Raw genomic sequence first — 14,817 nt, 5'->3', positions numbered from 1 at the left:
CAAAACAGCAAAACGTGCCATATCCAATTTTTGAACGGAAAAGAAATTTATCGATTGATGAATTTTTAGAGAAAGAATCGAACTCAGAATTTTATTATTGTGTTATTCGAAGTTGGTCATATTACAAGTCATAGGTATAAGAAATACCATAAGAAAGTCATACTATTTAAGAATATTAGGTCTATATTAAAACAATTTATAGAAAATTTATGGAAAAGAGGATTGAAGTTATTTACATTTTTTAAATTTTTTAAAGCATAAAGAGGGAAGTAAAATTAAATCACGGATATATTGCGGAATAATTCAAGCAGAGCATCACTGCTTTTATATAAAATTTTGCGAAGAATACTAGCCCTATATATAGAATTGCGGCGAGAACTTATCAGAGTAAAATATTCATAATAATAATAATAATAAATTGTAAGAGACGTACCTGCGTTACCGTATAATTATCCATTTTGTATTCTTTATGTCATTATCATTTTATGTTAACGATATTGCTAATTTGATTCACTTCATCACTGAACATATTATTGAATCACACTTTTGTATTTCTTCATTGAACGAATTTTTTCGCACTATTTCAATTTTTGATCATTCACTTATAATCGTTTCACATAACCTCACATGTTTGCGGTCGTTTCAACACACTTGCATCTTTATATCATCCGATAAATTATGGAAGAACCACACCGCATCCTGGAACCCACATCGGCGGCTTCAAGGACGGAAGATGTCGCGCAGGAGAAACGCCCATGCACCGCCGTCCCAGAGGTCCAGATGTCTGTACTTCACACTACAGAATCCCCACCCCTGACCGAAGACCACACATTCATCCCGCTATATTGGGCAAACATCATCCTGGAAGTAGTAAAAAATTCATATGAAGGAAACACACGAGCAAATGAAGAAATAATTGAAGAAGTCCGACAGATGCGGATAGCAAGTGAACAAGGTTTCGAAAAACAGGAACAAAGGTTGAAGAAAGCAGCAGAAGAAAGCAGGATGGTAACACGGAAAATCGAGGGGGATCATCAGACAATAAAAATCAATATTGGACCAGAGACTGAGCCCATGCATGCGAAGGCAGACACACCCAAGGAGGAGGTCATAAAACAGGCAAGCGAACATGACACATGTATGGAAAACCAACCCACCGAGAATATCAAGACTGAAGTTGCACCGCACGCCGCCGAACGCCGAGAGGGACCGGACGACATCACCAGCCAAGCCGAGGACGTCATCCATGGCATAGAGGGACAGCCCGCATCACCGCCCGCAGAATGCCAAGAGGAGCCGGACGACATCACCCGCCAAGCCGAGGACGTCATCCATCAGGTAGAGGGACAGCCCGTACCACCGCGCGCCGGACACCAGGAGTCCAAGGACGTTGCCCACCACGTTGAAGAGCAGCCCGGACCGCCGACCGCACGTATCTCCCATCCACCGAGGACAGCACCTGCAACAGATAAACCCAGTACTCATGAAGATAGTTCACAAAACAATAGAAGTAAATTGAAAACCTACAACAAATTGAAATCACAACTGAAAATAAAAACCTATAAATCAAAACCATACACAAGCAGCAAAACAATTCAAGAAAGAAGAAAAATATCTGAAAGGATCTATTTACACCGCCGTCATGTTAGGCTGAAATTGAATATCAAATTTCTCCCCGCCATACTGAAAAGAAAAATCGTCTCAAGAAGAACCTACCTACACCGCCGTCATGTTAGGCTGAAATCCCACATCAAACTCCCTACCAGCATGCAAGGAAAAAGGAAGACCATATCAAGAAGAACCTACAACCACCGCAGTCATGTCCGGTTGAAATCAAACAGACTGTACACCGCCATGCTGAAAAGAAAAATATTATTCGGAAAAACGCACAGACACCACCGGCATGTAAGGTTTAAAAATTACAAACTGCATGTCACCGGTCAACAAAGAAGGACAACATTGGCTGAAGAGATCTACCAACTTCGTCGGCACATTCGTTTTAAGCCAAGTTTGATAAAACAGATAGTCACAAATTGGAATTGGACCTTGAATAACACCGGAATCAAATTTAGATGGGGGCTTAAAGAAGAAATAATTTTCTAATTAACTGGAATCTGCGTTGTAAATTATACAAATTATCAAACTTCTTCATAGTCACAGCCTACCCATTGAATCACATCTTTGCAAACTAGCATATTTCTACTGCAGCCTAATCAACATAACCTAACTTTGCCGCATCTCAGATAATAAGGAAATATCAACAATCTACTTCAAATGAAGAAATTATTATCAACTCCAAGTCAAGAAAATAAAACTACAAAACAACTCTAAAAATTACCAACCTGATCAAGCCATCTGCATCATGTTATAGTCATCACAGAAACAGTCGCCTAGTTATATCCGCCCAACTGGAAAACAAAAACAAAAATTGTATTATCAACAGAAAATAATTGTAAATTAGAAATCAGATGAAGTTAGTAGTGAATAGGAGGAAAGAAAATAAACAAAGTTTATTTGAAAAAATGTGTAAATCTAACCTTGAAATACAGAATCGATAGAAAAATCTATTCAGAATCAAAGCCTGTTCGATAATTTTCTTCGTCACACCAACCAATGTGTGCGAAATTATAGAGTCAATGTAAAGGAATCAAAGCAATATCGTTATTAATTATTGTAACCTATTATTTAATGTGAAATTATAAGTAAAAAACGCAACAAAAAATATATATTTATGTTAATTTGCACGAAATGCGCATGTTCTATGTCATATAAATGTATTGCTAAAAAAGCTAAAAAGAAAATGAAATTCTTACCTTCAAATGTGAAATTTATTATTGTTGCATCAAAAGATCATGAATTTTAATTCAAATTGATAAATATAATCTTGAAGGCATAATATTTGTAACCAGCATTGATAAAAAAATCAAAAAACCATTTCAAGTGTAACCCTGTTTGTACACAACGTACTAAGCGTAAAAAAGGAATTGCTCGAGTCAAACGGTAGTCAATTGTCAAGTCACCGAAGTTAAATCACACTCTCACCCAATTTATGTAAAAGCCAGAACAAAGAGTCGAAACCTGTAATAACCATGAAAAATGATGAAAATCTATATTTGTTGCAAATACTGTTCGAATCTTAAAAGGTAATATGTGAAATTTTGTATATTTGTTATAGTTATGGGTCTGCTCATAAGCCACCCGTGAATGGAAGTTGTGGAGTTATTTTAATGAAGGATCCAAAGAGACCTCATTAATTATTGTATTTCGATTGTATCCAATGAAAGGAACAATCAATTATTTATTTTCTCGTAGCCAAAAGTGCACGATATATTGTTTTTAGTGTTAAGTGTGGAGTTTTCGTAGAAGTAAGGAGATGAAATGGTGTATTCATCACAATATCGGATTTTTCAAATAGTCATTGTTTCGACTCGTCTTCCAATTACCTATTTAAAATATCCTGGGGGCTTTGTGTGATGAATTTTTTAAATAGACCTCATGAGAAGAGAGAAAAATTGTGATTACCTTTTAAAATGAAAGAATTTGCTAAAGGAATAGTTAGCGACCGAGCGATAAAGCTTACTTATCAGTAACTGTATATTAGATAAGAGTACCGTTCTGTACTGAACATTTTCTAGAAAATTATTCAATAAAATTATAATTATTCTGCAAATAAAGCACGAATTATTTATGAATTGCTCATTGATTTTGAGGTTACACTTTGTTTACTATCGATCAGATGTTTTTAAAACAGCCTGAACACAGCTGACTGATTCAAAGTATTGTCAAATGTCATGCTGGCTTCACGCAAGATATAATATCATTTCTAAAAATTAGAAAACTATCAATAAAGGACCAAGAATTTCGAATAAAAAAATAAAATGTATGTATTATCGTTGAAATTATTTATTACTTAAGAAATTATATTATATGTCAGGTCTTATTGTAACTAACTAGGTCATAGCATGAACAGTATATTATTGGTAAAACTGCAGAAATTAATTATAACAGTCTCAGACATAATAAAAATTGTATAAGATTATTAATTTATTAATGGTTACTTCAACTGAACCACATGGTAATTAAATCTCTTTGGCAAGCCTAAGCCAATCATAGTGCATAAAAATAGCACCAAAAAGGTGATCGTTTGAAAGCAACACATGTTAATCTACTATCAGACAACAAACCTGCCTTATCATATACGCTAGCACATGTACATTGTATGAGAGGAACTATGTCTATGAGATTAAGCAGTTTTAAGAATTACATAAATTGAATTATTATTGTAATTAAAGGAATTATATTCTACTGCCTGCCACTGACGTCACGTCTACGTCACAATCGTTCTACCAATGGCAAATTTTCATGCAAATTATTACATCGAGATTCTCAGAAGAAAGGTCTAGCCAAGAAGCTGAGAGAAAAGACAGCACTTCCCTTTTGAAATCCTCACCGTTCAGATCTCTTTATAGTTACCAAGACCTATTCGTAAAAAATTCTTGTTCGATTTTATATGTTTTATTTGTGAGCCGATATTTTTAGGCCAATCTATTTGTTATTTGTAAATTATATTCATCAATCGATGAATTAAAAGTTTAAAGTAATTATCCCTTAATTAATTTGGTGAAGGAGATATTTAATTAAAATTCCCCACGTGCTGAACCAAAGCCTGGACCCGCTGCCGATCAAACGATTTTTGATCTAAAGAAGAAAACCACGACCGCCAAGGAATTTCACGTGAGTTATAAGTTAAAGGGGCCCCAATCTACGCTTCAAAAATATTACAGTGCAGAAACATAAATTTTTCTTCGTTAAATTATTGGCCACGCCGACAAGCACTTTAGCATTTAAGAGCCTAGAATTTATTCATATAGAATTTCTAAGAATTTGTAGTTGATTAGCTATCCTCCGCTGCCAGAACCACGACCCCGAGCATTTTAAAAATATTTTATAATTCATTTTTCACTATTTTTTCAAAACTGTTAAATTTTATCAATTGTAAAATTCTGTCGAATCACGCATGATATCATGCAAGTACAAGAAATTGCTAATCATTTTGTTAATGTTAAACCACTTTCAATCTGTAAATTATATTCTGAATCTGCACTGTGAGATCATATATTTTATTATAATATATTCCAGTTTTGTTAATTCGTTTTCTGAGTTCGATTATTTCTTAAGCCTGTCAATTATTGTGTCTGATACGTTCTATATCATCAAGAACCGATCGAATACGATCATTGGAATAATTGAATTAAGTTGGATATTGGAACAGGTCTAAGTGGATGTAGTGAGTGGGGTCAGATCGAGATATTTATTCTTTGTCCTTACCTGCTCATATATCAGCTTTTATCTGTTACCAACCTCGACTTAGGAGCGAACACATCAACTGTACAGCAGATGCAGCCAGAGATCATATAAATTCCTACAATAGAGCTTAAAACCCGACAAGACTCTGTTCTCGAAGTATATTCTGAACGATATTTGGTCCAAATACCGTATTTTAATCCTTCAGAACTTATTAGAGACGCAGTCCCGTAAATTATCTACATCGGGATTTTTGCTCGACCTGTATGATTTTGTAAGCTCATTCTTCACAGGTAATAGTTTTAAGGTATCCGTATTCAGCGTTTAGCGGTCGCTACACTGCTTATAAAAAATTTCATCATTATACAATCTGTCATTAGAAGAATCAAGGGTGAGCGAGCGTTTAGGCCTCCCGCGATTCTGACAATTCTATTGAATCTTGTAGTGAGTCAATCTGTCTGGTGTACACTCAGCGTCCACACACGCCATTGCAAAATTTATAGCCTCTACACCATTGATTCAGTACAAGATCCATCCTACATGTGTGAAGCCGTTAAAAAACGCACCACATGATTTGCCGGCCCAACGTGAGGCATTTAGATACAGCACTACATGATTTGGCAAATCTCTCTACATATGTGAGGCGAGTAAAATACCGCTTTACAATATATATATAGACAAATACCCAAAAACCACTTTTTTGGACTCATGGTACCTTGAAACGTATAGAAATTTAGAAATTGGGGTACCTTAATTTTTTTCGGAAAGCAATACTTTCCTTACCTATGGTATAATTATAGGGCAAGGAAACTGAAAACAGAAATTGCTCGTTTAATGGTATAGGATACAACAAATTGATCTATCATAATAATTTAACTTCTTGAAATGTATGAATTCAGGGCTATACTGTCATTTATTTATAAATTAGAATTGTAGTTCCCTTTGGAATTGATATCATAATAGTACTATAATTATATTTTATAAATATCATAATTCAAATTGCATGTAATTCTAACTTTTCATATAAATCAAAACTCCTTCATTTCTAACTCTAAGAAATTCTTAGTTGACTACATAAGTTGCATAGTTGACTACAACTTTTTCATTCATTAGGAATCAGTGTATAGACCACAATGAATTATAGAAACCATTAATAATGAAATGTAATTAAATCGGAATGATACATCTATCACACGATCCTGAAATACTATTTTAATCTTTAGATAATATTAATGATAGAGTTTCTAATTGAAATTATTGTGACATCAATAATTGAATACTTTTTGAAATTCACGCTCTTCAAAAATAACTTCTTCTCTAGTACTTTCCACTGCGGAACGCAGTTTCGAAGTGCTTTCGAACTTTCAAGGATAACGGAAATAGGAAAATTCAATTTATTTGTGTTGCAAAGATCACCAGATCAGTTGGTATGCCTACAGCAGAAGATGAAGAAGAAAAAAATACGAAGGAAAGATGAAGAAGAAGTAGAAAAAGAAGAGGAAGAGGAGAAGGAAAAAAGAAGGATAAAAAGATATTTAGTTGAAGAAAGAATTGCAGTGAAAACGTTTTGTAATATTAATTCATTCATCATCTTCGGGTCATGAATTTTTATTGTACAGTAAACTTTCTTCCACAGTTGAGTGGAGAAGGAGGGTATTGTTAAGTGGTGATAAGGGAACGGATGGTGGGGATAGGAGGGTGAAAAAGGGCGGAAAAAGGGAAAGAAGAGAAGATTTTTCCTTCATGCAGATACCACTTGCTAGCAAAAACTTTTTATACACTTGTGAATGATTAATTCATTTTTAATTCATCCTGCAATTGGATTGCTTGTAATTTTTTTCATATGATAGAGGCTGAAGAATTAGCGCTCCGATGAATTGTATTTATTACAATGCTAAAGTAACATTCATAATGCTAAATTATTTTAATTGATTTTGAATCCCAATGAAAATTAGGAAATTAAAGAAGTTTTGGGCAATAGCCTGTTTTTTTATTTTCCGACTACTATATTGTTTTACTCTATCCAATAAATGAATAAATAAATGCACTACATGAACTTAAAGATCATAAATCATATACTATAGTTGAATTCACATTAAACATTTAACATGCTTTGTGAATAACATCATTATTGCTCCCATTATACAAATTCTTGTAGTTCAAGGTGAATAACATTATAGAAGTTCCAGCGAGTATTATAATGTTCCACTTGCTAATAATAAATCATATATTCAATAATATTGTTTTCAACCCCAGTTATTCATGAAAAGCTTTTAGTAAATATTTCATTCATTCTTCGTGAATCAATACGGTAATACTCAAAATTATTCGTCAAATACTAATATTACAAAATTAAGTTTTGATAGTTGTTAAGGATTTCTTTATCATTTTTCGTTCTCATGTCTGGTTTTCAGTGCTTGTAGTTTGAGTCTTCCGCCTGCTGTGAACATAATCTTGTCTCGGCCAATGACAGAGCTCAACCTTGATTGGTCAACTAACGGCCAATCATGATTAAATAAATAAATGCCTTTATTGAATGCAATTGCATTACACTTATACAATAATTAATATGCAAAAGTCATGCTGGCATATACTCCATGGCAAAGTGCCGTCAGAAGGAGTTGGTATGCTGTTTTTACATTATTTCCTTTTAATCAAAAGAAAATTAATTTCATAACATAAAAATTGAAAAAGAAAAAATGAGAAATAATACGGAAAAGTAATAATAATACGGAAATAAGGGAAGATAAGATTTATACGATGAAAGAAAAAAACAGAGCAATAGTACTTTATGGGTATAATTAGAAATTGAATTCCTGGATCAAGAAATATCTATATTTCATGCATCTCCGCAGTATTTCCCCACTAGCTTCCAGTTGTTGCCATTCAGATGTACCTCCAGCTCAGCGAGAGCAGGGTCTTCTTGAAGTACTGTTTTCTGATTTCTGCAAGAACCGGGCATCTGGCTATGAAGTGGATTATGTCCTCTTCCTCCTTCATATTGCAGAGAGAGCAGATCCTCACGTCCTGTCGGTGCGAGTAATTTATTGTTCAGGTAGATAAGCTCTGACCTTGACTTCATGAACCACTTAATCCATGAAAAGTCCACTGGTTCGAAGATGTAATTGTTGAATCGAGTCAGTTCCGGATACAGGGAGCATCTCTGGCTTCTCCGCAGTCTGCTATTGAGTCTCTCTATCAGCCCCTCGGTGACTTTAGTAACAAGTGCTTCAACATTGCCCACAATTAATTCTGTTGCCATATGCCATCTGCATATCCGTCCAGACTCTGTGTACAAATATCTCCTTCTCAATAATCTTCTTGAGCAGAATATGCGGGTATCTGTTATTGGGCAGATTGATGCATCTCTTCATATACTTGAGGTTGAGCCTCAATGTATAAACAAAGAGTGGTAAGAGTCCAGTTTCGAGTAGGAGACAGTAGTTTGGGGCCCACATCGGCAGGTTGAATACCATCTTGTGGAAAAGGCGTTGAACTTTTACCACTTCCTCAAACATCCGTCCTCCCCATACTTGTGTGCCATAACACACTACGGATCGAGCCATCGCTTCAAATACTCCCAGCTTTGATTTGAAGGGAATGTTTTTCTCTGAGAACAAAACCATTGAAAATATTTATGGACATCCTTGCTGCTGATGATCTCTCCCTGAAATGATCTGTTAATGATAATCTGGATGTCAAGGTCATTCCTAGGTACTTGTAACTGTTTACCACTTCAATTGGTTCGTTGTTGTACCTCCAAACATCATGCCTACTCGTTTTGCCTCCTTTCCTGAGAATCATTATCTTTGATTTGTTCAGATTAACTTGCAGGCTCCAGTTCTTGCAGTATCCTTCCAAGCCAGCTATCATCCTTCTCAAGGAAAGTCTGTCCGGAGCAAGAAGAACTATGTCATCTGCATAGGCTAATATCTTTATACATATGTCTCCAATATTGACTCCTCCATCCAGCCAGTCTTCCAAATGATTCAGGAACAGTGAGAATAGCAATGGGCTCAGTAGGCAACCCTGCTTTATGCCGGTGCGCATTTCAAACTTCTCCGACAGTCCCTGAAGTACCCAAACTCTAGCTGTTGATCCATTGTAAAGACTGCAAAGTGCGTTTAGCATCTTGTAAGACATTCCTAGTGCTGAAAGTTCATAAAACAGTGCCTGCCTGTCTATTCTATTAAAAGCAGCCGAAAAATCAACAAAGAAGGCATAAATTTCCCTACCCCGACCACATAGCTTGAGGTTGACAATACTCATGATGTTGAATATATTGTCTATAGTGGAATAGGTCTTCCTGAAGCCAGCTTGGGACTCGCACAGAATGTTCTGATGTGTTATCCGTTTCTCCAGCCTGTCAAGTAGAGCTCCAGTAAACAGTTTATACACTGCATTGCAGAACGATATTCCCCTGAAGTTTGGGAGCTCGTTGCTGTCTCCCTTTTTGAAATTGGGAAGATAATGGACTCCTTGAAGCTGCCAAGGAAGTCAGCAGAGTCAAGGAAGCGGTTGAACACGTCTGTAAACCTCACCAAAAAAGTCACTGGAGCACCCTTGAGAAATGCATTTGTAATTCTGTCCTCACCAGGTGCCTTATTATCTCTAGCTCTAGCAAGCACTTTTTTCCATTCCTCTAAAACGAGTGGTGTGTCCAGAATTTCATCCACTATGTACGGTTCAGCATACAATACTTAATCCGCAGTGATGATAGGATTCAACAACTTATCAAAGTGCCGTACCCAGTCCCCTAGTGAAATATCACTTCCTGCTCTGAAGCTCCTTTTCCTGAAAGATCTCACAAGTTTCCAAAACTGATTCGAATCTTTCACTGCCTTGAAATTCTCTGTTAATGATAACCAAAACATTTTCTTCTCTCTCAGACATAACTGTTTAAAAGCTTTATTTGATTCTATATACCTGTTCCTGATAGTATCAGACTCAGTTTTTCGAAATGCTTTCAAAAGGGCAAAAGACTCCTTTCTTTTCTTCTCACAATCCCAATCATACCACTGCTCTTCATTCCTCACCATAGTTCTTGTTAAACCTGTCGGCGCAGAATCGTGAATTAGGGATAGCAGGTATCTGAGGTCATCCTTTGGGTCGATCCAATGTAGTCGTGTCCTCATTCTCAAGGACAGCTCGTTGCGATACTTCTTTTCATTTTCTGATCTCCAATGCTGCTTCCTACGAATTGGTACTGGACAGTCCTCCAAAGTTGTTCTTGAACGTCCTGGCAAATAGACCTCTGTAACCGTTGGCAGATGGTCGGAAAAGATCTCTGGAACCACCTCAAACGAAGCGATGGCAGGTAGAGAGTTCACTGAGACCGCACACAAGTCTATGACGGAGGAGCCTTGCGCTCCAATATACGTCACTTCGCTGCCCGCATCCTTCCTCGTCCGCCCATTCAGGATCACCAGTCCAAAATCATCAAAAAGCGCCAACAATTCCCTTCCACATGCATTTATGACCGCATCTTCCGAAGTCCTATCACAGCATAGGAAACCAGGTGAGTCAGATAGGATTTCCTCTGGTATAACCTGCATGTTGCCAACCCTACGGTTAAAATCTCCTACAACCACCAATTCGAGATCGCTGCACTCCATCTCTCATACTAATGAAATCATCCATCCATTTATTTCAATTTAGATAAGTAGGAATGACGATGAATCGATGTGACTCCACATTTAGTTCGATAATACTGTAATTGAGTATTGATTCAAGCTTTATAATCCCATTCTTGACCTTATCCCTCCTGACGCCATAGATTCTCCCCTCACTCGCTCTACCACGACGTGCCGCTCTCACCGCAGGAATCCAAATCAATTCGTACTTATCAAACTTCATTTTAAATTTTTTAAACACTTCCTCATCATAAACAAATGTTTCGAACAGTAAGAATATATCATAATTTTTGAGAAAGCAGAAAAAAAGGTGTTGTTGAATTTATTTACAATTCCTGACACATAATACGCCAATATCCTAATCGCTAATGCATCGTTCTCCTTTTTATTCATGTGCTCAGGGTATTCATTTTCTATTCTGTTTCTAATTGGCGGGCTCTGTATCTCCTGAGGAACGAAAAAAAATCATGATATTGGGATTACTGTTTCGGGGTTGCCTCTGAAGGTTCTCTCCTTCCCTCTTGTTTCGACGATTATCATCAGGTTTATAATTTTCCTCTAGTTGGCGATCTTCCTTCAGTAGACGGCTTTCCTCTGGCTTCCTGTTGTACACCGTGTTCAAGACATCATATCTCATGAACTCCAATCATAATTATCTCTTTAACAACATCCGAAAGATATGCTGCTCGGTGTTTAAACTCGACGTTTTTATTCAGGATTCTGTAGCCTCATTTTAAAATCAGAACCTGACTTTGATGTTTTTGACATTTGAACTATTTTTTTTGTAATCCTCACACTAGTGCGAGACCCCTCACATAATAAGATTCACTTTAATCTCTAAGCATCCACATAGATAACTCTAATGCTTCCAAAATAACGAATTCACACAACTCTTACAGAATTCCACTATTTATGTCCTCAATATCCATGAAACAGGTTGTTGCAATGTTTTTCCCACAAATTTGGATATTCACAACAGAACCTGTGGGCCTATTTCTAAATTGGAAACATTATTGGTAATCTCTACACATTTTACTATCATATTCTTGTAGATGAATATTTCTTTGTCTAATAAAGTATTCCAATAGGGCTACTTGTATTAATTAATGAATAATTTCAATTTTAATATTTTACATAAATCCATAGTACCTTTTTCCAAAACTTTTTCATATTGACACTACTTAACTTTAAAATGGCTTGAAAGCTGAGAATAATAGGTGTTTTGTTTTATGTAAGTGTTTATATCGAAAAGCTTCGAAAAAGGCTACTATGCAATCATTTTTCTTTGTCATTTTTCACTAGTCCAGTCAAGGAAAGGGTTATAGAGGAAAAAGTTGAGAAGACAATTTTCGTCCCAGCAGTTCTTTTTAGGATAGTGAGGAGGTAAACATCAGAAGTCCCCACCCCTACCCCCTGTGCTAAGGGGGTGGGGGTGGTTGAAAGGTACCACTTTTTGGTTTCTCGCATAAAAAACAAAAACTCTGTATCCTAAGGACTTGACTGTCATATGACAAATCAAAGCTTACATAATTTCCTACAATATTCATTGTACACCTTTTCTCATATCTCCTCCAGTTTCCGAGATATCCGCTCTTGAAGGTGTGACATTTTTGAAAAAAACACGTTTGCCACCAATTTTTTACTATTTTTGCTCTTATAACTTTTTAAAAATTGTTAAGTGCTTTTTGAGCATTCATTGCCTGAACTAAATATTGAGACCTCATAACCCTTGAATCATCAGTTGTTTCTGTGATTTTTGTTTCAGATTCTGGGACATTCCTTCACCATGGTGGCAGGCAAGCACCGTTCTTGCCGGACTTGGCAGTGCACTGAGCCTGCTGGTCGCACTCACAGCATTGGCCGCCTGCTGTGTGTCCTATGTCATACATACTGCCACTGCAAAAATGGCCGGAACCCTGCAGTTGCTAGCTGGTCAGTACGACTCGACAAATTCCATTTTAAAAATAATTTAATAGCTATTTGGGCATTGAAAAAATGTACTGTTCGGGTGAAATGAATAGTTCTTGAAGTAGCACGTCATAGGAGAAATTAATGTTTCCCTCTTCTGTGATAATAATCACTGGCTAGATATGTGACATCAAATGAACGCTACAGCCAGTTACACACTTCCGTTTTTTACCGTCCTTATGAAATCTACCAGATTGAACAGAACTTGGCAAACACATGAACACATAATATATTTGCCCAGTTATGTTCAATCTCTATTTGCCTAGTGATGTTTAATCTAGTAGAATTTATAAGGACGGCAAAAATTCCTACGTCCAAGAATCGTTGTATGTGTAACTAGACTCACACAAACACACACACACACACACACACACACACACACACACACACACACACACACACACACACACACACACACACACATACCCAAAAACCACTTTCTTGGACTCAGGGGACCTTGAAACGTGAATAAATTTAGATATTGGGGTACCTTAATTTTTTTCGGAAAGCAATACTTTCCTTACCTATGGTAATAGGGCAAGTAGAGTAATAGGTGAGCTAAGCCTTTTAATGTAATCTTTAAGAATGTTTTATGAGAATGTAATATAGGAAAAGTGATAAAAATAAGAGGAGATCGAGAGAGAATAATAATGAATAGTATTAGTAATGAGAAAAGATGGATTAAGAGGAGAGAAAAACGCTGAGCCTGAGAGGATATTCAATTGTGTGTGATGAACAAATGGAATTAGGCAGAGAAACGGATCAAAACATTAATTGAACTTTGTTCACATATCTTCGTTAGAACATATCATTTTTCAGCGAATGGAATTTAGAGTAGGCCGATACAACATAATAAGTCTCAAATACCTACATATAAGTTTTCTCTGGATGTTGGACAACACATCTAGAGGAGTTTATCCATGAATTCAGGAACATCACATAATATTTTTATACATTTCCAATAGTATAACATTTTTCAAAGGTTTTCAAAATAATACCTCACTATATAATTTAATATGTGTCGAGGATAATCATCAAATATTAATACAAAACTTTGCTGGAGACAGATTAATACAAAAAATTCCGAAAATCTAAAGCATATATATTACCCCAATTATCACCTAGTACAATGTTACTAAAGAAGGAGCTATTTATACCTAAAAATTACTTTAAGACGTATAAGGAATACTTCTTTAATCTGAATCCTATTTACAATTAGTTCCTCACTACTATGTATTCCAATACTAAATAACCAACGTCTAATAATTTTTCTTTTGAAGCTAATGAGGATTTCCCTCCCCTTTGATTTCTACTGGTATTCTATTAAATAATGTAGGCCCCAAATATCCTAGTGATCTTTACCCAAATGCTGTATACATTCTTGGTACTTCTTGGTTATTACGTTCTCTTCTCCTAGTATTATCTACATGATTTACGATAAGGTTTCTATTCTGTTTTTTATACTCTAATAATAACTATATATATATATATATATATATATATATATATATATATATATTATATATATATATATATATAATATATATATATATAATTGCCTAATGCTGAGTACTCTATTTTATGTAAATGATTCTGTGGTTAAAAACCGGATTTACATGTTTCCTATTATTTTTAAAAAACGTTTTTGTATTTTACATAATGGATCTATGAAACTGAAATTTGCTGCACCCCAAACAATTAGACCAACGAGACAGACCAAAAGTTAAAAGAGAGTCAACTAATGTTAAGTATACAGTTTTCAACAGTACTTTGTCTTCAATGTTATTTCCATCACGAACTGCTTATTATTAAATCACTTTTTGCTATTAGAAAAAACGACTAGCAGTCAGATATTTTACAATAAATGAATTAATCACTCACTGTGACAACGAGTGAGTGATTAAAAACTGTC

General features: G+C 35.7%; 1 protein-coding gene across 2 annotated transcripts in view; it reads left to right on the top strand.

The window, feature by feature from the left end:
- The window catches only part of LOC111050407 (LHFPL tetraspan subfamily member 6 protein), a 328,211-nt gene that overhangs the window by 265,915 nt on the left and 47,479 nt on the right, over positions 1 to 14,817 (top strand). For both annotated transcript variants that reach the window (XM_039434315.1, XM_039434316.1), the window contains exon 5: positions 12,703 to 12,869. In XM_039434315.1, coding sequence (XP_039290249.1) covers positions 12,703 to 12,869 — 167 coding nt within the window. The remainder of the gene's footprint in view (positions 1 to 12,702; positions 12,870 to 14,817) is intronic.

Source organism: Nilaparvata lugens, chromosome 8 (genome assembly GCF_014356525.2).
Source record: "Nilaparvata lugens isolate BPH chromosome 8, ASM1435652v1, whole genome shotgun sequence".
Classification (NCBI taxonomy): Eukaryota; Metazoa; Arthropoda; class Insecta; order Hemiptera; family Delphacidae; genus Nilaparvata; species Nilaparvata lugens.
The sequence above is the reverse complement of the archived record's forward strand: the minus strand, read 5'-3'. Positions and strand labels throughout refer to the sequence as shown.